General features: G+C 39.0%; 1 protein-coding gene across 17 annotated transcripts in view; it reads right to left on the bottom strand.

Moving 5' to 3' along the window:
• Positions 1 to 2,423: 2,423 nt before the first annotated feature.
• The window catches only part of LOC109855680 (forkhead box protein P1), a 237,348-nt gene continuing 215,571 nt past the window's right edge, over positions 2,424 to 24,200 (bottom strand). For 11 of the 17 annotated variants that reach the window (XM_020430165.1, XM_020430175.1, XM_020430173.1 and 8 more), the window contains 13 exons: positions 24,092 to 24,154; positions 22,576 to 22,825; positions 22,331 to 22,435; positions 22,018 to 22,174; positions 20,347 to 20,533; positions 19,067 to 19,364; positions 17,623 to 17,667; positions 16,498 to 16,574; positions 15,736 to 15,837; positions 9,898 to 10,073; positions 5,661 to 5,736; positions 5,254 to 5,363; positions 2,424 to 4,594 (listed from right to left, as the gene is read on the bottom strand). In XM_020430165.1, the coding sequence (XP_020285754.1) occupies positions 4,345 to 4,594; positions 5,254 to 5,363; positions 5,661 to 5,736; positions 9,898 to 10,073; positions 15,736 to 15,837; positions 16,498 to 16,574; positions 17,623 to 17,667; positions 19,067 to 19,364; positions 20,347 to 20,533; positions 22,018 to 22,174; positions 22,331 to 22,435; positions 22,576 to 22,825; positions 24,092 to 24,154 (1,896 nt within the window). In that variant the 3' untranslated portion in view covers positions 2,424 to 4,344. Of the gene's footprint in view, positions 4,595 to 5,253; positions 5,364 to 5,660; positions 5,737 to 9,897; positions 10,074 to 12,271; positions 12,403 to 15,735; positions 15,838 to 16,497; positions 16,575 to 17,622; positions 17,668 to 18,475; positions 18,545 to 19,066; positions 19,365 to 20,346; positions 20,534 to 22,017; positions 22,193 to 22,330; positions 22,436 to 22,575; positions 22,826 to 24,091; positions 24,155 to 24,200 lie in introns of all 17 variants that reach the window. The other 6 variants (XM_020430162.1, XM_020430163.1, XM_020430167.1 and 3 more) reach the window with 5 other exon arrangements.

The raw sequence follows: 24,200 nt of genomic DNA, 5'->3' as shown, positions 1-24,200 counted from the left end.
TATATATATATATATATATTTGTATAGACTTAGATTAGTATAGTGCCATGCGCGAAAGCGAGCTCAAACGGCGCTGAACCGTACAAATTTTTATTTTCGTGTGTGTGTGATCTCGAGGCCAATGCCTGCTCGATTCTTCTTGCAAAAATGTGTAACACACATACACATACACACTTGTGTAATCTTGTCGCGCACTTTCTCGCTTGTTTTTCTTCTATATCCGTAACGCAATTAAATTATCTTTCAGGTTTGTGCGCTCCTCTCATTGACAAATACGTGCAAACATCAGTGTCTCAAATGACTCGCTATTCGTTTAAAATCGCTGTCGCAATTTGGAACGTGGAAATATATACACGTGTTTTGGCAATCGAAACTGGGGGGCGGGGAGGGGATGATCAATTTAGAAGAAATTCATACGCGATGAGAAAGGATCGATTTCGCTTCTCTCTGTGTAATTTTACTTAATCAATTTTAAAAAATACAAAAAGTCAATATATATATTTGTATCATATCAATAATATTGCATTTCCTTGTCTTTATTTGATTGTTACAGAAACACTAATCCGTACATTCGCACTGTGTGTGTGTGTTATGTAGTTCAACCGAAACGACTTATATATATATATATATATATCGACAAAACAGAGATTTTCATCCATCCAATAAAATTTAACATTTGCAAATATCAGTAATTGCGGAACGCGGAAAAAATTCCGCAAGATTTTGCGACGAGCGAAACGCAGGCGGAGCAATTCAGCGACGCGTCAGACACGTCGTTGACAATTACGGAACAAGAACATGATTTTGTGCGGAGAGATTTCGAGACATACGCGAAAACAAATAAATGCAGACGTCAACAACACGTGGTTTTTTTCCCCGCCTGGAGAGATTATCTCTCGTCGCGAAATCTCACAAGATTTTTTTTTACAATTCAACTTTTAGCATAACTTCGCTGATATATATCAGTATCATCGATTTGCGTGTGATTTCATTAACAGAAAAATATGCTCATTAATCATAAATGGAAAATCAAAATGTCGAACACTCGTGTTGCGATGTGACAAATATACATCGATCAAATTAAAAATAAAGTTACAAGAGTTCTTTGCAAATGAAATGTGTGTTTCAAACAAATTTTCACAATACTCTCTCAAGTGACGCCATACAAAAAGTTACGCTATTTATTTAACTTAAATTCAAGATCTTTTGCGCGCGCGAACCTTGCGTTATAAAAAAAAAAAAAAACAAAACAACAGCTCTCAAATTCACTTTCGAATAATATAATTTTTACGTAATGTCAAAAATTGCACGTAATTCCCCGCGTGTGGAATAAAATATTCAATTGTTCTTTTCGTCTTCGCGACACAGTCACCGAAAAGAAATAACGTAGACGACGTCTTTGTGACAACAACCGAAGCTTGATATAAAACGGATTACCGTTGAGAAACAAAAAAAAAACAAAGAATCCATAGAATCGAATTTTGAAGATTCCTTTGTGTTATCGGTAGAATCCGAACGATGCGAAGTAGCCTCGTACCGATATGAACGCGCTTTCTATGTTTGGAATCCGAGACTTTGCGCGCGCTTTGCGAAGAAATCTACTGGCCTCGCGCCCGCGATTGATGTGCATACGAGTAAGGACTAGGACTGGACGGGGGGGGAGGAAGATGGGGAAAAAGAGTTCGATGTGGATAGGGTGATTTTTTTTTTTTATCGACATCTAATTTTCCTTAATCACTTCGCGATAATACGTATACGTATTAATATATGTATATATAATATGCATACATAGTACTTTTAAATTTTATTTATAGACCTTCGTGTTTTCTTTTTTTTCGTGAGAAAGAGAGGAGCAGGGAGATCATTAACGTGATTACCTCGTCAAACATTTCGATACATGCGATTCGCTTTCGGCGCGGCACAGATCGATATATCGCCCGTTGCGACAAAATTTTTTGTTGTCGGGACAAATAATAGAAACAAAAGAAAAAAAACGTTGATATACAATAGACTTAGCAACCAAAAAACGACTTATAACGTACATATATGTATATATATATAAGTTCCTTACAATTATATAGAGATGTACACATATATATATTTATATTTAATTAAATACAGTGGTCTTACTATATTCGTCACGTATCACAGAAGGAAGTGCTAATAACTATAATATAATCTTCTTGAACGCGTAATATATATTACCCCCTAACAACTCGAAATTTTATTATATTAATTCATCCAAAACGTTGAAATGCTAGCTTTCAATGCGTTGGAACTCGAAAAGCACCACATTTCTCGCCCCACGGTGCTGAGTCTATCCTATACCTTAAAAAAACGATCGAGTTAAATATACATACATGTATATATATATATATATTATGTATCGTACAAAACCTGGGGTTTTTCTTTTCTTTTTACGTGTTTTTTTTTTTTTTTTTTTTAGCGCAGACATCGAATCTGAAATTTTATTTTAACTCGCACACGTGATGCAACGTACGTAACGCACACGTGAATATAAAACGTCGCGTTAGCGATCTTCCCACTTATCCCCGTCGTGACGTTCGCTCGAGTGTGTGTGTACATATGTGTGTGTGTGTGTGTGTGTATTCGATCGTCTCGCAGAGCTACGTTCATCTATCATTTATATTCGTTCTGCATCGCGGATTCCTGACCGGCTCGATCGGAAAGTAAATTCGAAAGATCGTCTCGAGCGCGCGCGCGCACACACGCACGCGTGTCGTGTCGTTGACGCTCGCTTACTTAAATAATCGACCGCCTCGTTTCGACCGTATTTGAATGACCGTATTTTTTGTTTCTTTTTAAAATGAATACGAAACTACTTACGACCAACTTCGCTATAGACTATACAGAGTGCTACCAAGTAGCGGACGGGTACGCCGGGATGTCGCATCCGGATGTCTCTTTCGCGGATGCAAATTGTCTTATTTTTAACTTGTCTGATACTGGGCCTCTTCTGGGCAGGGGGCGGGAGGGTAGGACCCGCTTAATCGCGAGGATAACACATTGATTCGCCTTGGGCGAACGCCTTAAAGACTAAACTCAGTCGCTCCCGTACGTACCCACCACCACCACCACCACGGCTCTCTTCGTCGATTTTATTTTTTTTTAAATTCGATCCTGCCGGGGACTGTCTGACCGACTTCACTTCTCCGGTGGAACCGCGCGATGCTTCCTGGCAAGTCTCGACGTATCTTTCTTTTTTTTTTTTTGCTACAATGTGAATTCCGTGTCCGAGATTTGATTTGTACAGACAAACGCATTGTTACGCATAAAACGTTCGTGCAATGGTTTTTTTGTAAAATAAACAAAAAGAATTTCTTTTTTTTTAAATCGCAAAAAAGACTCGTTGTAATCACACAGTCGCAAAATCAATTGCATATTTTAAAAATATACCGATTTTGTTTTACATGTACGTAACGCGTGCGTATGTGTGTACATTTTTTTTTTTTTCAACAAGTTTTTTCGACTTGAGTGTGAAATAAAGGAAGAAACAAATTTTCAAGACTTGCTAAGCAAATGGCGTCTGTCGCCATTAGAAGTGTACAAATCACGTCGGTTCATCCGGCGAAGGATACTTCCCGTTGAGTTTTTTTTTTTTTTTTTTCGGGGACGCCCGGTAAAAAGATGCGCCGACCGCTAGGCGCGCCGTGCGAGGTGTCCCATCGTCGTCACATTAATTTCTAATGCAATGTACACGAGAGAGAGATATATGTATATGTATATATATTTTATGTATACGTCTATTAGATATATTAACCGCGGCTTCCGAAACGGAAAAAGTCGAGAGGAAAATAAAAATACATCGTTGTTCGCAATTGCTTGAGTAAGGATATGGATCGAAGGATCGCTCCCGAATGTCGGCCGAGACTTGGACGCTACCGGCGCGACGATAGAGACCTCGGCTCAATGATCGTCCGCTCTCAGTGGGGGGTTTTACTCGTGATCGCTCACCGATAGTGTCTTTGTTCCGCGCAATTCGCTCGCCTTCCTTTTTCGTTTTTTTTTTTTCGTTTTTTTTTTTTATTTTATTTTTTACCTTTAAAGCCATTTGGGCGTCGCGGCACAGATATGATACGTTGAGGGGGGAAAAATCCGTACGAAGGAGGAGTGGAGGGGGTGGGTGGTCCTGGGGGTGTCTTTATCGTCCTCTTCGTCGTGAGTCTCTTCGTCCTCCCTTCTCTTCTACGCCTGTCTTAATTATTATCCTGGCCAGCGCGGAGAACTCCTCTCTTCGCGTACCTAACACGGTACATCGTTCTTTTTTTTTTTTTTTGTAAAATACACACCTCCGTCTTTCTACTGACTCGCGACGGAACGGTACTACGCCTCAACCTGATCCTCCGGGATCATTATGTCGGGCGCCATCGACAGATCCTCCGCTATGTCCTCGTCCTGGCCGGAGTCGTGGCCGTGGCTCTCCGAGTATTCCCTGTCGTCCGCCTGATCCTCCTCCGTCTCCTGCTCCATGGGACCGTCCGGCAGCTCGCGCTTTATTAATCTCGTGTGCTTCCCTCCTTCCGGACTCTGGCTCTCCTGCTTTATGTGCACGGCCGGTTCATCCAGCGGCGACCTGTTGAATGGACGACACGCGCGAACGTGTTGTGTACGTGCTTATGAGTGGAAAACTCTTGCGCGCGTGCCGGTGTTGGGATATATGTTTCATAGAGCGCGACGCGCGCGGATATATACATATATATATGTATATTTTTTTTTTTTAGCGACACACGGGCGGCCCGCGCCGCCGTCGGGGGAATAAACGGATCCCGCCGCTTTTCCGGGGATTGTTTCATCACCGGGCGGTTTCAAGCTGCGGTCGCGCGTCAAGCTGCAACGGGATAGTTTGTGTTTCGGAAAAGTCACGAGAGCGGGGAAATGCGGGCGGGGCTTTTTTGTTATTTTGTTGTTTTTGCATCGCGCGCGATGGAGAGATCCAAAAAATGGATCCAACAAAACGTTTCGTAAACACGTTTCGGAAATAAAAGTTGACGAATATATGCTATCGAGTAAAATCGCAACGTCGCGCGACGTACAATATTGTTCTAAGCTAGAATAATGAATTATCGATTTAAATTGCAACAAGAAAATTAAAAATAATACGGTGAGAAACTTAAGAACACTTAAAGAATAGTTTGACATGTTTGAAGAACGTAACTGTGAACATATTTGAGGAGAAACAAGCCTTTAAATATTATTTAAATAATAATGCGTTTGCGTGCGAGTGTCACTTACATTAAGTCATTGTGAGGTAATACGTGTTCCTTGTCAGGACTCGTCGCCGTCGATGTGCACATTGGATTGTTTAAAAATCCTATGTTAGACTCCCCGAGTGCCTGAAAATACTCAAATTGCATTAGACGGTTAGTTATTACTGGTTTATACCAAACTATACAATCTATTATTTTGTCTCGAAAAGAAAACTATTGTGAAGTACAAAACTTTTTCTTTTTTTTTTTATACAACTGTTTATCAAGAAAGTGCGATTGAGTTTACGTGTGAGATAACATTAATTTGTTCACAAATAACATTAATTTGTTTAAAAAATAATACAATACAAAAAACACATTTTGCTGTCAGAGATACTCTGAAAAATCCCACTCTCTTCTTCAAAATTCTAGAATTTAATTAGTGACAGTTACCTGCAGATTGGCATTCAACGCGTCACCGTACATGGTGGGACTGTGCGTCAGCGTCGGGCTCTTTGATGGGACACCCCTAGATAGTGACAGAGAAAACTACGTTAGTAATCAGGAAATTCGTCTGCAAAGTTATGTATATTTCCTGAAACAAAATGCGTGTATGAATTTTTTCTTTTTTTTTTTTTAATCGTGTCAGTGTAGGATCTTGAGAAAGAAGGGGGAGCAGAAATGAGGGATATATACATGGTGACCATGTGTGTCAGTGCGTGTACTGGAGTTGTAGATATGTAGACGTATATAAAAGACAAAAAGGAGAAAGAGATAGAGCGAGAGAAAGACAGAGAAAGAGGTGAAAGAGAGAAGAGAGAGAGAGAAAGAGACAAAGAGAGAAAGAGAAGTATAAATATGAGAAAAATGTATACATATAAATATATATCAAAAAGAGATTAAAAAATAGCGAAAAAGAGTCTGAAAACCTTTTTTACCTACTTACAGCGCGCCTCGAAAATTGTTTACCAGTCCTGCTCCTTCCACACCGGTGGTTTTGTGTGAGTGAGATTAAGATAAAAATTACAAAGAGAAAAAGTAGTTAAAAAAAGGCGCTCCTGTCTCGAAACTCTTTGCAAATAAAATCTTAGCATTCGTATGTACAATGTAATTTTTCTATTTTTTTTTAATTAAGAAGAAACTGTATTTGTTTCGAAACAAATGTGCTTATAAACGGCCACAAGGTTACCTGAGCTTACCCTTTCTTTTTGCGTTACCTTGGGTGTCATATGCGACAAATATTACCTTGATTCGGTTGCGTGTTACAACCGACAAATGTCCCATGATTTACAAAGAGACTTTTTGTATCACACATCTCTTGCGACTAGTTACCGTTCTGTTCATTGCACTCAGTATATATATATATATTTTTTTTTTTTTGACACATCGTCGAAGATCTTGTTGCAAGAGATGTAAAAGAGCATGCAAAGAAAAAGATGAGAAAAAAAGATTTCCTGAGACCGTTTATTAAGCAACAAGGAGCGCGCGTATATAAAGAGAAAGATAGAGAAAAGATAGTGAGAAGAAAGAGAGATAGAAAGAAGGAAAGTAGATAGTGAAAGAGATAGAGAGATAGAGAGAGAGAGAGAGAGAAGAAGAAGAAGAAGTTAAAGAGAGAGAAAGAGAGATTGAGTATATATAAAAGATAGAGAGATTGAGTATATATAAAATTTTAAAAATGTTAAATAGTAAAAATCTCAAAAAAGACTTATAGATTAAATATTACTGAGATTAGATTACTGAGAGTCCTTGTTGTACCTGATGACACTAGACGAGTGATCAGAACGACGGCGATCGAAGAATTCCACCCCCAAGATCACAGTTGAGACACAGTTTACACAATTTTTTTACACATGCGCGAGTAGCTCTGACATACACACGTGATCACTCAATCCGAGAATCTCATTCGCTCACTGCGAAAGCACGAGACTTTTAATGCGAAACCGAAATCCATTTTACAATTCTCAACTGTGCAATTTGTACAAAACGTCAATCTTAAAAAATACTTAAAATTTCATTGAGAAAATTAAAAAAGTTTTAATTTCTGACTTCAATCGCAATTGCCTGTCGGTCAATAGGTAAAAGAACTTTTACGATCTGGTTTAAACTGGCGTAAAAAAAAAAAAACATTATCAGAGCGAGAGACAAGTTGAGAACTATTCGTATATCATTGTCGTCACACCAACAAAACAACGTGATAACGTGTGTTGACGATACACGTTATCAACAATATTGCGCTCGGTTTAAACAACAGACAGACTACTATCGAGAGAAATATTCCGAGAAAACGCTTACATTTGCGTGCCAAAACTTGTATAATTCTAAATTCTAAATTTCACACATCTTTCTTATCTTATCTCAAATGTAGAAGTTTCTACAGAAGACAGCATCTTCTCCCGAATTCCACGTAACTTTAAAGTACGGTGACAGTTGAGAACAGTAATAGAGATTTTGCAAAACAAATCGCATCGCAGTAAGAACTAAGGAAACAGAAGTTTCGCCAAAATGCTAGAGTACAACTAATAAACTCACTCTAGAGGGAAAATGAAAACGAACAAGGAGAACGTAAAGATACGCAAACGTCTATTGAAGGTCACAGCTGAGTCTACGCTCGAAAGAAACGCAATTTTTTCGCAATTGTGAGAAAACAAAAATTAAACACGAAATAAAGAAAAAAAAAAGCACAAAACTCGAACACAAGAGAAACGCTTGCCCGCACAAACACACGCACTTTCACACGAGAGACATCGTGAAGGCATTACAGTAAGCGCACGTACGTTTATAAGCAGTGTTTCCAAAGTTGGCGGGAAAACATGTTCGGGAAGTTTTTTTTTTTTTTTTTACTCGGGAGGGATTGACAGTTATTGAGAATATACGGTGGGGGGGTTCACATGCGAGCAACCGCGCTAAACACAGATCGGGGATCCCACAACTCCGACCAATTGTCCCGTTGTTGGGTTGTTGCGGGATTTGTGCAGGATACAAGCTATCACGGAGTGCCAAGAGCCTCGGGCTTCAACACGTATATTATAGGGAATGTCCTAAGAACTCTATCTTGAACGTTATACATTTGCAAGAGTGTGCGAGAATTTCATGTTTTACATGATACAAATAACACTTGTGAAACGTAATTAATTATTAGATTTTTTTTTTTCTAATTAAGAATTCTTTAGGCTATTAAAAATTCATAGGTAGTTACTTATATGTGCAAGTGTGTCATATAGAATATACATTGTATTCGAAAACAAAGTTTCTTCAGAATCTTGTGTTTGAAAATATCTCTTTTCTCTTTTAATTATTTTTTATCAAAATTTTACATTTATGTTCAATATAACAGTGTAGCCTGTTTACAGGACGTCTGGAACTTTCTGTCTAAAATAAAAGTTTTTTAACTTGATCTGAACAGAAAAGTCAATTGAATACAATTTTGCAAAAAATTCGCAATAGTGATTAATTAATTAATTATAAGCCACAATGGGCGCGTGGGAAGCGACGATCCTTTGTAGGCGTGTATAAAACCGTGAGATTTTCAGACAATCAATAAATCAATATCAGCTGATAGCGAGAAGCCGCGCCACATGTCGCTCGCTGCATGTTACTCCGCTTCTCGTTAAAAGATTGCACGAGATAAGCCATTTTTTTCTTGTCAACCGTGTCAAAAAGTTTCAGACTCCTCTGTACAAATATATCCGTTAAAAAAAAAATTATCATCTCGTAGAAAAACAATATGAGAAAATAAATTACATCCCAAATCTTGATATCGCACACCTCTGACAAAAATAAACGAAGAAGATAGCAGTTGAGTGAAAGTACTACTGTTCAGGTTTTCGGAATTTTTAAAGGCACTCGAGGCAGGCATGATGCGGAGATTATTTCCGAAGGGATTGGATAAATTGCATATAGTACTACTTCCTGCTGCCTTGGTGTAACGCGTTTTTTTTTTCTTTTAATTGTGCAAGTAATGAACTTTAAGAGAGCGAAAGAAATTTTGTCGCAAATATAGAATTTTTTCATTGACAAGTTTTTATGTAGTAGCTATTTGCGTAACCGATTTACAGATGAGAGAAAATGTTCATTCGGTCATCATACAATCTGTACTTGCAGCTGTTAGCATCGTGATGTATTTAAAGAGATCGTGCGCGTTTCCTTAAAAAGAAATAGTTATAATTTACACAAAGTGTAAGATTAACAGTTAAAGGATAATTCTCTTTTATCGGCTGAAAGAAGATTAAATAAAATTAAAACGTGGTTGAACGTTCTTTCGTAATTCGAGAATTTCATGTAGTTTTGCGCATATTAATCAACGCGTGTAATTCTAAAAAAAAAACTCTTCTTTATCTTCTTTCGCGAAGAATCAAAATCCGCGATCGAATCAATGCAACGATAATAAAACACAGATGCGTCGTTTAATAAGTTTTCACGTACGAAAACTTTCCCGAGAAATGTCATTTTGCCGGACACAACGATCTCGTAGTAACAGCTACAACCGCACAGGTATTAGAGAGCAAGTTGCGCGCAAAGATTTTCCGAAGGCAGCAGGTTGGAAAGCCCATTTAGTGGTTCAATTTGTAGACAACGACCAAGCGAGAACCGTCTCGGTCGTCGTGTTTTTCCGTAAAAAAAGTACCGCGGTAAGGTCAGAACGTCGCGCCAGCCAGCCAGCAGAATTCTAAAAAGTGGTAGTGCTTACTGTGCGGAGAGGTGGGGTGGAGTGGGTGATGGGGTTGGGTCATATTTCCTGGGGCGGCCGCGGGACAGATGCCGCCGCTTTACGAACTCGGCGTCGTCCACCATCCAGAATGACCCGAAGTCGTCCTCATAGCGCACAAAACACTTGTGCAATGATAGATTGGTGCGGATCGCGTTCTGTATACACAGACAAGACCACCAAGAAATAGAGAAAAAGAGAGTAAAAAAGACAAGATTTCTGGTTTTTGTTTGTTTGATTTTTTTTGTTTTTTTTTTTTTTGTTTTTGCAGAGTCGATTTTTGCGCAACTTTTGCTTTTTCTTTCGTTCTTTCTCTAGATTTTGCCTCGCCGTTTTTTTTTTTGGTTTTGTTTTTGTTTTTCCTATACAACTCGCTTGCCATCGCGCGTTTTTCTCAGGACCATCAGAAGACGCGCCACCCAAGACAATTAATATGCTGGCGCGTTTCTCTTTTCTCGCCGACGGCTCCATCGCTCTCTATCGCGCGCGGCCGGGGGATTGTCACGAGTAATCCTTCCTACCCCCGACGCGCGATCACGAAAATGTAGACTTTCAGAGAGAACAAACAGCAGCACAGATTCGCAAAAAGAAGGGATGGACAAATTAAAGAAAAAAAAAACAGACACGTAGTAGTATAATAAATGTAGTAATATATAAAGGCGGCTTCCTCTCACTACCTGACAAAGTGCAACACTGCGGTTCTCACTCTGTTTCCGGGCAATCCCCGCTTCCGAGCATCCGGGTTTTTCGAGACTAGACTCGGGCCAAGATACATTGGCCCCCGCCGTTCTCGATCGGGTTAGTCGCTGCAAAGCTCACATGCTCGTTATGAAAAGCACACACGACGTACTACAGATTCCCATCTCTGAGACTTTGAGCACCAAACTCTCTTTCTATATCTCCTTTTTTTTTGTTTATTTTTTTTTTTTTTTCGTTTTCGTTCATCTGTTGCGGCTCTATCATCGATGATGACGCACTCTCTCTCTCACGCACATCCACGCACCCATCAGACGGCCGACTACACCATCACACGACGACGGGCAAGTAAGATGTTCACACACACACACACGCGGGTTCAAACACAAATGTGATCGCTGGTTTCTCGAGCATTGATCGACATGAAATTGTAATTAAAAAACTTTATTTAAAACGCGTGTAACGTGCGATGTTACATTGCTTCGGCTGCTTTAAAAATACGATAAAATACTCAAACTCTCGAAAATTCGATTTTTCTTTCTTGAATAATAAGTAAATGTTTTTCACTCACCGGATGCATTTCTCGAGAAACCGCGTAATAATATTAGCAGCAAACAGACAGATGACACAAGCGACGTACAGTAAAAAGACTGTTATGGCGTTTTGAGGTGTATGTAAAAAAAGGTTTATACATACACACACACACACAGATCTATACGTATGAATGCGCACGTATCAAGTAACAAACAAGGTATACAAGTATTATATATACTATGAAAAAGAAAGAGATGTCAAACAGGGAACACGACGTATAGAAACACATCGTGAAAAAGGCGATTATATAAACGTATTGTATAATTAAAGTAGAGTAACAAGAAAGAGAGAAAATGCACAGGTGAGCGTGCGTGTATGTGCGTATACATACATACGAAGGCCACAAACGCACTTAGAGATATACGTGCGTCCCGCCTTTCAGGTCGCATAGAAATATATATATATAATATATGTATAAAACAGATAATATATATTAAAAATACACGAAATATATATATATATAAAAAGAGCTATGTATATAAGAATGTTAAAAATATTCTTAAGATATATATAAATATATGTGTATATATATATAAAGATCGAGATATATATATAAAAATGTAAAAAGTTGTAAAAAGTCATATAAATATGATATAAAAACTGTAGAGAGAAAATTGGCAGTATAAAGGGTTTGAGGGAAAGGTAATCAGCGATTATATGAATATGACAATAATAGTAGAAGCGAATATAAGTGAGTATATATATATATATATATAAATATGTAAAAAGACAAAGAGTGAAATATATATATAGATATATATATATATATATATAAAGGGGAATTGTGAGGGGGGAAAAAACGGGAGTGAAATTTTAGGGAAGTCGGTGATCCGGAGAAAAACTGTTTCCCGATATATCGGAAGGAAAAGAAAGTGCGGGGAAGGGGGTGTTTCGGTTTCCGTTAGGTTTTTCCGGGGGTTGGTAAGAAATATATGGTGTGACAGAGAGTGAGAGAGAGACAGATAGAGAAAAAGAGAGAGGAGAAGAGAATATAAAGAGAGTAAAAAGCGCGGTTGTAGTTATTTTTTTTTCTGAAATCGATGGGGCTTGGGGAGGGGCAACGTACCCGGTCGTGCTGCAAGCGCGCTGCGGGCGTCTCTTGTAAAACTCCACTTCGTCCACCGTCCATACGGCCCCTTTCACGTTTTCGACTCGCATGAAACATTTGTGGAGAGACAGGTTGTGTCGCACTGCGTTCTATACAAAATAATACACAGACTAAATAAGCAACGCAAAAAACGAACGAAGCCAACTCAATCACGGCCCCGGTAGTCGGCGGGGGGGAAAAAAGGATCACGGTCGGTCATGGCGCGTGTGTATGTATTCGTGTGTGTGTGTGGTGCATGTGTGTGATGTGTGTGTGTTGGGCTCTGTGTTACGCAGGCGAATGGAGAGTCCTCGACATCGGGTGATGATGACCAGTCACGCTGATGAGGCAGGGATGGATGATGATCGTGAAATGACCGAGACGCGAGTCGCTAAAGTGAGATGTGCGATGTATTGTGCGTGTGTCGCATGACGATCTGTCAAGGTGCCAACGAGCAGCGTTGCAAACGATCCACTTGAGTGTTCGAGCACGAAATATTTTGTATGACACATAAATTTTTGTGACACTGAGAAGATATAATCCGAAACAATGTGTTCGTCAATAGTCAATAATTCTAAAGCATTTTTGATATCGCTCCGATAAAACTGATTTGTTCAAGATGTTGTAAAAATATAGCAAAAATACATGTCAACATTAATAACTTTTATACGTTATTATTAAAAAATGTAAAAAAAAGTAATACGCTCTACGTGAAGTTACGTGATTCTTTCTAAATATTTTGCACGTTTGCGTCATGAGTCTCATTTCAGATTTGTACAAAAGAACAGTTTCCAATCTTACGATTATGGCCTCGATCTATAACCTAGATCGTGTATCGCCTCGTTTTAAGCTCCGATTGAAGTCTTTGTGTAGGTAATGGTCTTGACCCAGATTAAGTTTAGGATGACCTGTTCAACACTGCTCTTCAGAGCTCATGTCAGCCATCTTTGAAAATGTTCGAGAAGACGCACGTTTAAAATATATGTCTCTAAGCAAACAAATAGATAAATAAATGTATATTTTACAAATATAAATTTTAAAAACTAATTTTTATTGTGCATTTACGTGTGAAACGACACACATTGTGTGTATGAATTAAGAGAAATAATTTAAATATTAACTGGCACTATATGTGTATAACGCGACTCAAATAAGTTTTCAATCTTAAGAAAGTTTTGTTTATTTACGTTATTTTTATATCTGCAAAGCAACATTTAATTCAATATTCTAAACATTTCTCAAAGATGGATGCAATGGCTGCTCGGCGCCCTTGAAGAATGTGTAAGCAAAGCTGCCACCTTAAACTCAAAATTTTGCATCGCAAACTCAAAACTGCTGCTGTACTTTTTTCTTCAGGACAGTCTAATACTGCACATCCCCAAAATAATATATTTATGCAGCTTGACAAACATTCGCGATAATATTCTTGGGAAAAGCTGTTGTTTATCCTCGTGGTAACGTGGTTTTCGAGAAGCGCTAAGCAAATAAACATAAAAAAAACCACATACAAAATCAAAATGAAAACGATAAGTAAGCAGCGCTGAAATCACTACGTGCATTTATCCTATCAGTATGTAAATGCAATTCTCGAATCTCATTATTTGCGAAAGAAACGACGAGCGAACGTTTTCAGGTGGCAGCCGACAAAGAAAAATCCGCATGTTCATCGCGCGTGTGACATAAAATACATAATAAATAAATACGGAGAAAGTCTAACCAACCGAGAGGATGATCAATGATAACGGTAACGCGATTTTCATAAATGACGATGACGATCGACGGTAGTGATGACGACGATGATGATGACGATGAACGATGATGATGACGATGATCGCTGTTAGCACAGAAGGAAACCGGCAAATGAGATCGCGACATCGAAGGTCGCAAGAAGACATAACGAACCAAAATGATTAATCGAAAAGAGAGACACGGTTTATGGTGGCATTCCTTTTTATCGTTAATGCACAGCTAGTCATCTAAAAAAAAATCTAGGGGCAACGACAACAATTATATTCATGCCGCAGGGCCGAATAAAATTCGACAGGGGAACCGCATTCGATGCGGCCGATGTGGTCTCGCCGTCTCTCGTTCGCCAATCCCGCTCGGTTTTCTCTGCTTGGATCCCTTCTTGCTGCTCTGCTCGCTCTTCCCCACCTTCGGGCAAACCTGTTTGCGTTCTTATATTTTCATGTACACATAACCATGCGAGGCGAAGCGTCATGGCAAACGTCAATTACTTCCACGCACACTCGCATACACTCGCAAAAAAACGCACGCGCGCGCAAACACTCTTGCCAACAAGCGGATTTGTCACGTCGGCTTACAAATCGATCATGAACCATCAGCACGTTATATTCGTCGTCACGTTGTTTACGGATGCCCAACGAGTGATGTGGAATATGATAATTTTGGTTTTTTTTTTTTTTGCCGAGAAACCGCGACACGACGCGCTTCGGTCGGCGATTTTTCTCTTGTTGACTCTCTTCGTTCGGACTGAGCAAATGATGACGCGTTCGCGTTCGATTGTTCGAAATACGATGAAGTATCGTTCCGCGTAAAGATCGAACAGCGATGATCACACATAGAGACACCTCCGCAAACACACACGTATTTCCGCCATTTTAAACGCGAAATCTCATACGGGATAAAGCAACACACTTTGTACTTTTGTTCAGTTTAGATTATTCAAATTGATTTTCACTCCCGATTCGCGTGGGTCGCGACAACACGCGTGTGATCCGTGAACGAGCAAATACGGGGGACAAATATAAATGACAGATGGCTCATAAATGACTCGTAATGTGTCATAATTCCACATGTTATTAGTTCTCCCTCCCCCCTCCTAATCGAGAAAGCAACACAACTATTCATTATCAGCTGTTTTGCTCGGTACGCCATTTAGCCTCTGCTATAATTGAAATCAATACATACAATTATATCCGAGACTCTGTCATAGGTTTTTTTTTTTTTTTTTCTAGTTAGAAGCGCATTCAGCTTAATCCGCTCGTAAATGCAAGTTTCATCTTATCCTTCTTACTTTTTCCCGTTGCACAAGTCGTGTCAAGTTTGTTCGATTGTTAAAGAAGAGTTACTTGCATTTTTGTTGCAAATCTCGCGCCGCAAAATGCTTGCGTGTAAAACATGTCTTCAGTTTCTTGCAAAAAATAAAGGTAGAAAAATTATGTCAAAACTATTTTCTTGATCAAATAAAACTGCAAACTCAAACGCGCGAAGCTCTCAAACAAAAATCGCGTCAAACGGTATATAATTTTGAATGTCTCAATTGCCGAATTAAAAAATATCACTTGTTGTAATTTTCTTTTTTTTTTTTTTTTTTTTTTTTTTTTTTTTTTTTTTTTTTTTTTTTTTTTTTTTTTGTTTTGTTTTTTAATCGTTTTGCTGTAAAGAGAATCGTTATATACTACTGAAATTATAAGATATACCTTCCACGTTGCTGCGTTGCGCCGGAAGTAGCAGAATGTGTTTTGGAACCAGTTGTAAATTTCATTGAGCGTCAGCTGCTTCTCGGGAGATTCGATGATGGACTATGAAAAGAGCAACATCAGAATTTATAGCACTTTGTTCTGCCCTTATAAGCGAAATTTCACACTCACGTCATTGAAGTGCGGAATCACACGGTTTGGGATTCCTTAATGTGCGCGCACACAAAACGTATGTGTATGGTTTCTTTTGCATAATTGTTTTTTTTTTTTTTTTTAATAAAATGCGATAGTACGTAATATAGTTTGAAACGATTCCAGAATAATATATACATATATATATATCTATACATGTATATATATAATTCTTCAATAAAATTGATTGCGATAAATTGATATAATGATAATCAATAAAATACATTTGGCCGTGTTTAATTAATTACAAAAATATAATAATCTTCATCACACAAATAAGCCATAAGTAAACTATAATATTTAACAGAACACGAATAATATTTAATGTAATATTAAACAACGTTGTAATTTATTGCATTAAACTGGAAATTAATTTTTTTTTTTTAATGTATTCAGAACGTTACTAAAATAATGTTGCGGTGCATTCGAACAATCGGTGTGTGTGTTGTTAGAAAGGAATGATATAAATCACAGTGTGTTACATATATATACATATATATATATATATATATATAACACGAGAAAATGCAATATCCGAACGATTCTTCGATAATTGCATTAGCCACTCACCTGCCGAATTAAGGATGCATACGTGAACGGAGGTCTGACGTCTGCATTCTTGTAGAATTCCCTATTTCGCTGAATTTCTGAAACCGGATGCAACACAAATTTCATTGATCTTATATGCTGCTCTCTCGAGTCGCGAGAAGAGCTACTCTTTTCTTGTTAACACATAATTTATATTGCGATCATTTTGTTTTTACGCAGAAAGGAATTTGAACAGTAAAAGTTCACAACAAACAAGCAAACATAATGTGCGTCAATCGTACAAAAAACTCACAAAAAAAATCTCGCTCGTAAATTCGCCAAATAAATTAAACTAATTAATATATTTTTTTTTTTCAATTCTTTTTATAAAAAAATATTATAACCAAATATTATTGCACACATATTTTGTGTCGAAAAATAAAATGCACAACGTAAAAATAAGTACATGTTATTTTTATATTTTGTATTTTTCTCGGGTTTTTCAAATTATTTTTTAACGAGGATTTCTGCAATTTAAAATAATATGAAATCAAAATTTGTGAAAAAAAAACACATAAAACGTGTACTTTGCATTAACTGGAAATAAGGTGTGTATTATAAAATCATGATGACGCTTTGTAAAAACTGCGAAAATATTTATAAACGCATGCTTTTGCAAGAAAATAAAAAGTTTACACGATTAGAAGGAGACAATCCAAATATTTTTATGTTCTCTTTTGAACTTTTCTCTGCTTTCTTTTTATAAGTATTGATTATTGGATGTGTTAATACGATATTAATTTCTACTTTCACACACACACACGCACACATAAAAACCTCTATTAAAATTTGCAAAAATAGTTCAAAGAAATACATGGATCGTCTCTTTCGCGCGTGGAGAAAAGCAATCAAAGAAAGACTGTGTCAAAATCGACTTGTTCCCATTGTTGCGTGAAAGTTTTGCATTATTGTAATTTTTCTCTTGTTTCAAAAACGTAGTAGTATCGATAAAAAAAAAAAGAAAAAACTAGAAAAATGCTGTGCTACGTGGAAAGAACGAAGATGAAGATAAGATAAGGAAACGGAGCGTTCATGCAAGGTGAATCCTTCGGCAGAAGAAAATGTTCAAGCCACAAAAGGGAGCGTGGAAAGTAGGTTTGACAGTACCTTGTTGGACGTCAAGGCCAGCACGCTCCAGCATGTAGGGCAGCCCTACACGGTGGGGAGGGCGGGCAGCACAAGAAATAAGGAAACAACAAAAGCATCAATAAGAGAGAGGTTCGAGCTGGCGGATGTGAGAATTTTTTTTATTTTTCATCTCATCGCTTTTCTTTTTCTCTTTTTTTCTCTCATCGCATAAATTTTCTTTTGCTATCCCTCTCTACGTATACCCTGTTATATGCCCCCGTCCTACGCCGCCAACAAGGTGTCGAGCACTGTCGCTTCACGTAACAGTCGCTACCATAAGTAATCTGTGCGTGTGGTACAATTTACGACAGGAAAAGGCACGAGACCAAAAGAGGACCGTAAAGAGCACTTGCTACAGGATCGGTACTTTTTTTTTTTTTTTTTTTTGTTTCATCGGAGCGAACGTGATTCTGTGACGAACCTCGAAATGCCAAAACAAAAAAGAGAAACAAATCACTCTAATTATATAAAAATAAAATTATCGAACTCTCGTTCACGGAAACGTTTGTGTGTATTGCGCCCCAACAACATCGAGAAATGTTTTAAAATACATCGTACGTTTGTTTTCCGACCCAAAGATGTTTCCAATTTTGCGTCAATAATTCTTCCCTCGAAATAATAATACAATTTGCTCTCTCTCTGTCGTAATTCTGTTTTTCTAAATATATATTTCCACAATGAGAGATTTGAGAGAAAACACTCCCCTCATTTTCTCTCTCGATATAAAAATTTTAGTAACACGTAAAAAAATAAAAATTTTCTTACACAATGGCGTTTCGAGGCTCGCGCGCGCGCGCGTCACTCCGAGTATGATTCTGGTGATTATCGTTACCTTCGTTAATATCTATTCCAGATCTATCGACGGCTACTCTGCGCCTTACAGTGCCCTCGTCATACAGTCCTACGAATAGTATTCAATTTCTCAATTGTCATTTCTTTCGTTTCACCTTTCTTTGAGACGATATTTAATCCACTTCCAAGCTCTCATCGCACGCATCTCAAGTATCAAAGCTACAGTTCGGAAAATGGTTACGTGTAATATTGAAAAACATATCTTGTACTTTTGAAATTCTCATCTATACCGTAAATAAACAATTAAGTTTCATTAAAATTAAACGACTGTCATGTATAAATTTACGTTACATGTATTTACGCAAATCGTGCACCGCTACTGTCGTTAAGCAGAACAATTTTGTTCGATCAACCATTTTCCTTGGAAACAGGCAAAACGGAAGAGCGTCAAGGCAAGATTTGACGATAAGAAAGTTGATCTTGACAATAAAACAATGTACGATTCTCCGACCCTCGTTTCGTTTTAATTTCTAATTCGCTCGAAGACGCATCTGATTCTCAGACAAGAGTGTTTTTTTTTTTTTTGTTATATATATCGAGAGTTTTTAAGATAATGAAGAGAAGACCTTACCTCCTGCCAGAGAAAGAGCCGATTTGTCGCTGATGCGTCGTCTGATCGGGCCGGCCATACTCGGCATGCTGCCAGGCATATTAGGCATCGGTGGCAAACCGGACATGTTGGGTATGGTCGGAAGTGGTGGCATCGGAGCGCCACCAGCTGATGGGGGTAGCTGACCACCCGCGGGTGACCTCACGGCGGACACCAGCGCGGACATTGATACCGGCGACACCTGAGAGACCCCGAAGTTAGGTGGCGGCTGACTCATCAGCGCCGTGGAAAAATTTAGCTTTGGTAAACTCGAGCCCGTCTGAAAAAAAAAAAAAGAGTTTACGACGACGTGGGAAACGCAAGAACCGGGATTGCAAGAAAAAGAGAGAGAGAGAGAGAGAGACAAAGAGCGTGAAGTAACCGCAAGATTAAAACGCGAAGGTTTAGGTTTTTTTTTCTCAAAAGAGAAAATACAATGAGAGTAATTTGAATCGTTATTACACTGAAAAATCATACTCTCGATACTGTAAAAAAAAAAAAGTAAAAATAAAAAATTTTTATATCGTCTTCCTTTTCGCGAAGTTGATAGATGTGATCTATATATGTGTTTGAAAAAGCTGTGTGGATTTAATATGCGCAAAATGAATGAATATATATATATATATCATTAAATATCGCAATAACGCACAAGCTACACGCATACTGTGTGTGAATGAATTAATACAAGCAATCCGATCTTCGTGTAGCGGGGATCATTCGCACACGAAGCGCCGCGTTAAAATAATTAAGCTGTCGGGAGAGCGTTGTCGCTCGCTGGCGGAGGGCTAATGCGATATTGGTATTCTCCGACTGCCCAACTTGTTAGGGGTTTTAATTAAGGCGATATAAAATCACCGCGCGGTCTCGATGAATTATTAATGCAAACTTTATGTATAAATTAGCGCTCAACTCGGCGGCGCGTTAAAACTGAAACTCGCGTTGTTGTTAGCGAGAAGCTCGTAAAATCTTCCAGCGCGAGCCGCTCCGTCGTGAAAATCCGACTTTACGATCTTCCGAGGGTTGCGGGAGAGGGTGAGTTTATGCATCGCGGTCGCCGGATCGTTTTTCCGGATTCGGTTTTCTCAGTGTCAATTCTATTCGCCTTAAGTGCGCCACAATTGACTTTGTAACAAAACTTTTCTCGAAGTAAATGAGACTTTTCTTCCGTTGTTTTCACAAAGTTCAAAACAGGCTCGCTTTTAATTCGACGTAATATCGAAGCATACGCGCAGAGAATTATACAAATGAGATCTAAAACTCACCGAAGACTCGGATGACTTTGGTGGTTCCGGGGAAGCCATTTGTTTCGCCATATGCAGATGATGCATCATGGCGCCTAATCGATCTCGTTCCTTTTGCAACTGAATTTCTAGCTGCGACACCACTTGCATCTGAACCCTAGCTTGCGCTGTTGATCGGTCGTCCAACGTGTGCTCTGTATTTAAGTGTCTGCAATATTTCAAGATCAACTCCAGCTTACCGTTCGTCACCATGCGTCACCGCGTTTCGCAACGAACGCGAGTTCTGGTGTGTATAAGAAAATGTGTGGCGTTTTAAATTAAAACAAAAACCGCGAAACAAAATTAAAATACATTCAAAATTTCAACGTTAATCGCGCGCAACCGTGTGCGACTTTTTTCGTTAAATTAGATTCAATAAAAACACACACACGCACACACACAACCGTGATCAGAATCGTATATCAAATTAAATTAAAATGAACATATATCTCATCGCGTTTACATTTCGTGCAACTTTTATTTCAAGCACTTTGATACGTCGGAATTGTCTATTTTTCATTTGTGTCTAACTATTAAGTAGAAAAACGTTCATCTTTTGATCTCATCGTATGTTTCACCTGATTGGAGACATTTAACTGAGAGTTGCGCGACATTCCCGCGTGATTTATACATCGTTCGACAGTTCCGAAAACGAACTTACAATTTTCTCTGATGTGCAAAAAAAAAAAAAAAGAAATATCTGCGCGTCAAAGAGCAAAAGATCCGGGACGTGTAACACTTCCATTCTCCAATCATGAAGATTCGCTCCTCTTCTCCTTCCCCGAGGAGACGGCGGGAACGGAAAATTAAGCTTCGCCGCGTCGTAGATAGGGAACGAGAGACGGGGGTGCCAACACCGCCAACAAGATTTCGTATTTAAGAATTTCCGTAATCCTTCTTCGTCGGCGGAACGGACGGCTGTATCGGCGAGGGTGGAGGAAAGGATGACTAGGAGAGCGAGTTGGTCGCTTAAGAACGAAGATGCGGGAAGGTCGAGGGAGTTTGAACGGACTCAAGGGGAACCGAGGAGAGGGGGAGGGGGCCAGAAAGGGATTAGACCGAGGGGCATAACGATGCGGTCGAATGTCGTGAATATTAATGAGACAAAGGTAATTAGTGCTTTTTTTTTTTTTTTTTTTTTTTTTTTAAGTAACGGCTTGTTTGAGGGAGTTTGCACCGACGAGCTACGTGATTACGAAGAAACCCCCGGCGGAGTTCCAGTTTGCGGTTGCGGCTTCGAATTCGATGGGCGAAAACGGTCCGATGTCAATGAGATACGCTGACACGAACGATTTTTCAACACTTCCTTTGTCTCATTCCTCCCAATTTAATTGTCGACTTTATTCCTTCCGTTTCTTCGACTTTTTCCATTGTATTCAAAGCATTCGAGCTTCTTCCGCGGGTTTACCGACTTGCTTGGAAATTCAAATAAAGATTTCGAAAAAAACACACGCTTTTTAGTTTCAGACCCCGATAAAATCCGAGTTGATTTACGTCGTATGTAATATAGCGTGTATGAGTTCGTTAATAATTCTAATAAATTATAAATTTAGTACGTATAAAAAATTGATAAATTTTTTGACAACATTATACGACATAAGAAATATTGAGATTTTAACGCAAAAAAACTAACAAATCAAAAAGAAAACTCACTTAAGGAATGCTTGATAGTCTTCACAAATTACTTCACAGCCTGGCCACTTGCAAACCCCATGGCCATAGAGGGGATGAACTTTGTCGTTGCAGGAGACGTCCAGTGGCTTCTCGTCCAACGGCGTTGTACCGTTCACCTCGGATCGTCGGTTTGAAGCTATCGAATTCAGAATGCCTGCGATAGTCCGGTAAACGAACGTTCGCATTTGCAAAAGTAAAACACATAAGCAAGGAGAAATGAGAATGAGACAAAAAAAACGAGCCAGCTCGAGATAAAGACCGAGGAGCGTGGAACTATTGGTTTTTTGTTTACCGTTCAATCCGGAGTTGGATTTCGACACGTTTGAATTCTGATGGGATTCCGGAGTGTCCGTCGGTTCGGATTTCCATGACGACAAATTGTCACTCGGTGGCAAACCTGATTACAAAATTTTGAGAATAAAAGCGAGAGATATAAAGAACGAGAACGCTATTGAAGCGCGTTGCGGAATGGAATTTATTTTCCAATCTCTGGACCATCTCTGTCGATGATATATTTCGCGTTATATAAATAAATACCTGAAGAAGGATTGTGACCTTGAAGACTCAGACCTTGCTGCAACAGATACTGCCTCTGCGTGATTTGCAATTGCTGTATCAGTTGTTGTTGCTGAATCGCCAGTTGCTGGAGAGGCGCCGATGCCTTCTTCTTGTCCGCCGTTTGCAACAAATGCGTCTGCTGAAATAAGTTCAGCTGTAACTGTTCCTGCAACTGCTGCATCGCCTGCTCGAGCTGTTTCTTGTTGAGTTCTGCGAGCTGATGTTGATGCTGAAACAAAACGGTGTGACGCTTTGCAAACACATGTGGTCCGTCAGCTCAAACGATCGTTTCTTTGTCACGACAAACAATATTTAAAACATCTTTTTATATTTTATAAACATCGTTGTTGATTACATTGAGAAGAAAACCTTACACAAAACTGTCCACAGGATGCCTTCGGGTGAAAGAGCAAAATAATTAATTATGAATCACAAACGGTGTCTTCGACAGTTTATTATTAAACCGTCCACAGAGAAGTGAACATTTCTCGCTCTTGCGAAATTAGTTGGTCGCGGAATAAAAAGAAGAGGAAGAGAAAAAAAAAAGGAGCAAAGAGATGGTACTTGCGTCTTGGAATGATGAATAAATCACAGGCGCAGATAATTCGCAGCACCGAAGGGGCAAGAAGATAGAGGGCAGTTGATGGGTACCTCGAAGACAAACACCGAGACACAACGGCTGATGGCGATGCTTAATTGCTTACCTCACCCTCTCGACTCTCCAATCCCCTTCCCTTCCCCGTCTATTTCATTTCTCGGTCTCTCGGTGCGCCTCGAGGATATTTTAAAACAAACCCCGAAGTACGCATACCCTTTATCGTGTTATTACAATAAACGAGAACTGCGCGATTAATGGCCGCAAACACCGTTTCGCTAATGAGCATTTTCCGAGTTTTACGCAACGTGACAAAAGCGAATAAATTCTACATTCGGAAAATCAATCTCTTCGGCTTCCGCGCGCAAAAGTCCGACGCACACGTTTCCCTTTCTTACGCGAAGAATAGTTTCTGCGACAATAAACTACACGGTGACAAGAAAAATATTTGTTGTGTCGCGCCGTGCGCGTTGTGGTATTTTTGAAAAAGAATATCAGAGTGCTTATTGGATCGTAGGCGCCGGGATAACACCGCGGCTGGATAGCAAAAGTGGTTCGGTGCGACGTGTATTGTTATCGTAACGATATAGAAGGGACTACCTGTTTACACAGACCCGAGAGTATCAACCCTCTCGCCGCGGCATCGAAGTTCCCGGTAGTCCGTCGGCCGCGAATTGCGCGCACACACCGAAATTCAAAACCTCTTTTAAAGATTAGCTTTCTGACGAAAGTGTCTTAGGTTTCCGTTTCGTTTGTTCAATAAAGAAGCGGATCACCACAATAGACGCAACGTAAAACGCATTTTGTTTTTTCAAATATCGATGATGTGCTGTGGTTGCGATTAAAAAACAACAACAACAAAAAAACAACAAAAACCAAAAATTTAAAAAATGTACTCACATTCTTCAAAGAAGAGAAATAGCCGAATCGTTCCTGATTAGACGCATGATCGGAAGATGAATCCTGAACAGAAACAGTTAAACGAACAAACTAACAAATAAGTAAATAT

Source organism: Pseudomyrmex gracilis, unplaced genomic scaffold (genome assembly GCF_002006095.1).
Source record: "Pseudomyrmex gracilis isolate BER0280 unplaced genomic scaffold, ASM200609v1 scaffold_95, whole genome shotgun sequence".
Taxonomy (NCBI): domain Eukaryota; kingdom Metazoa; phylum Arthropoda; class Insecta; order Hymenoptera; family Formicidae; genus Pseudomyrmex; species Pseudomyrmex gracilis.
Note: the sequence above shows the minus strand (reverse complement) of the source record. Positions and strands in the feature narration are given on the sequence as shown.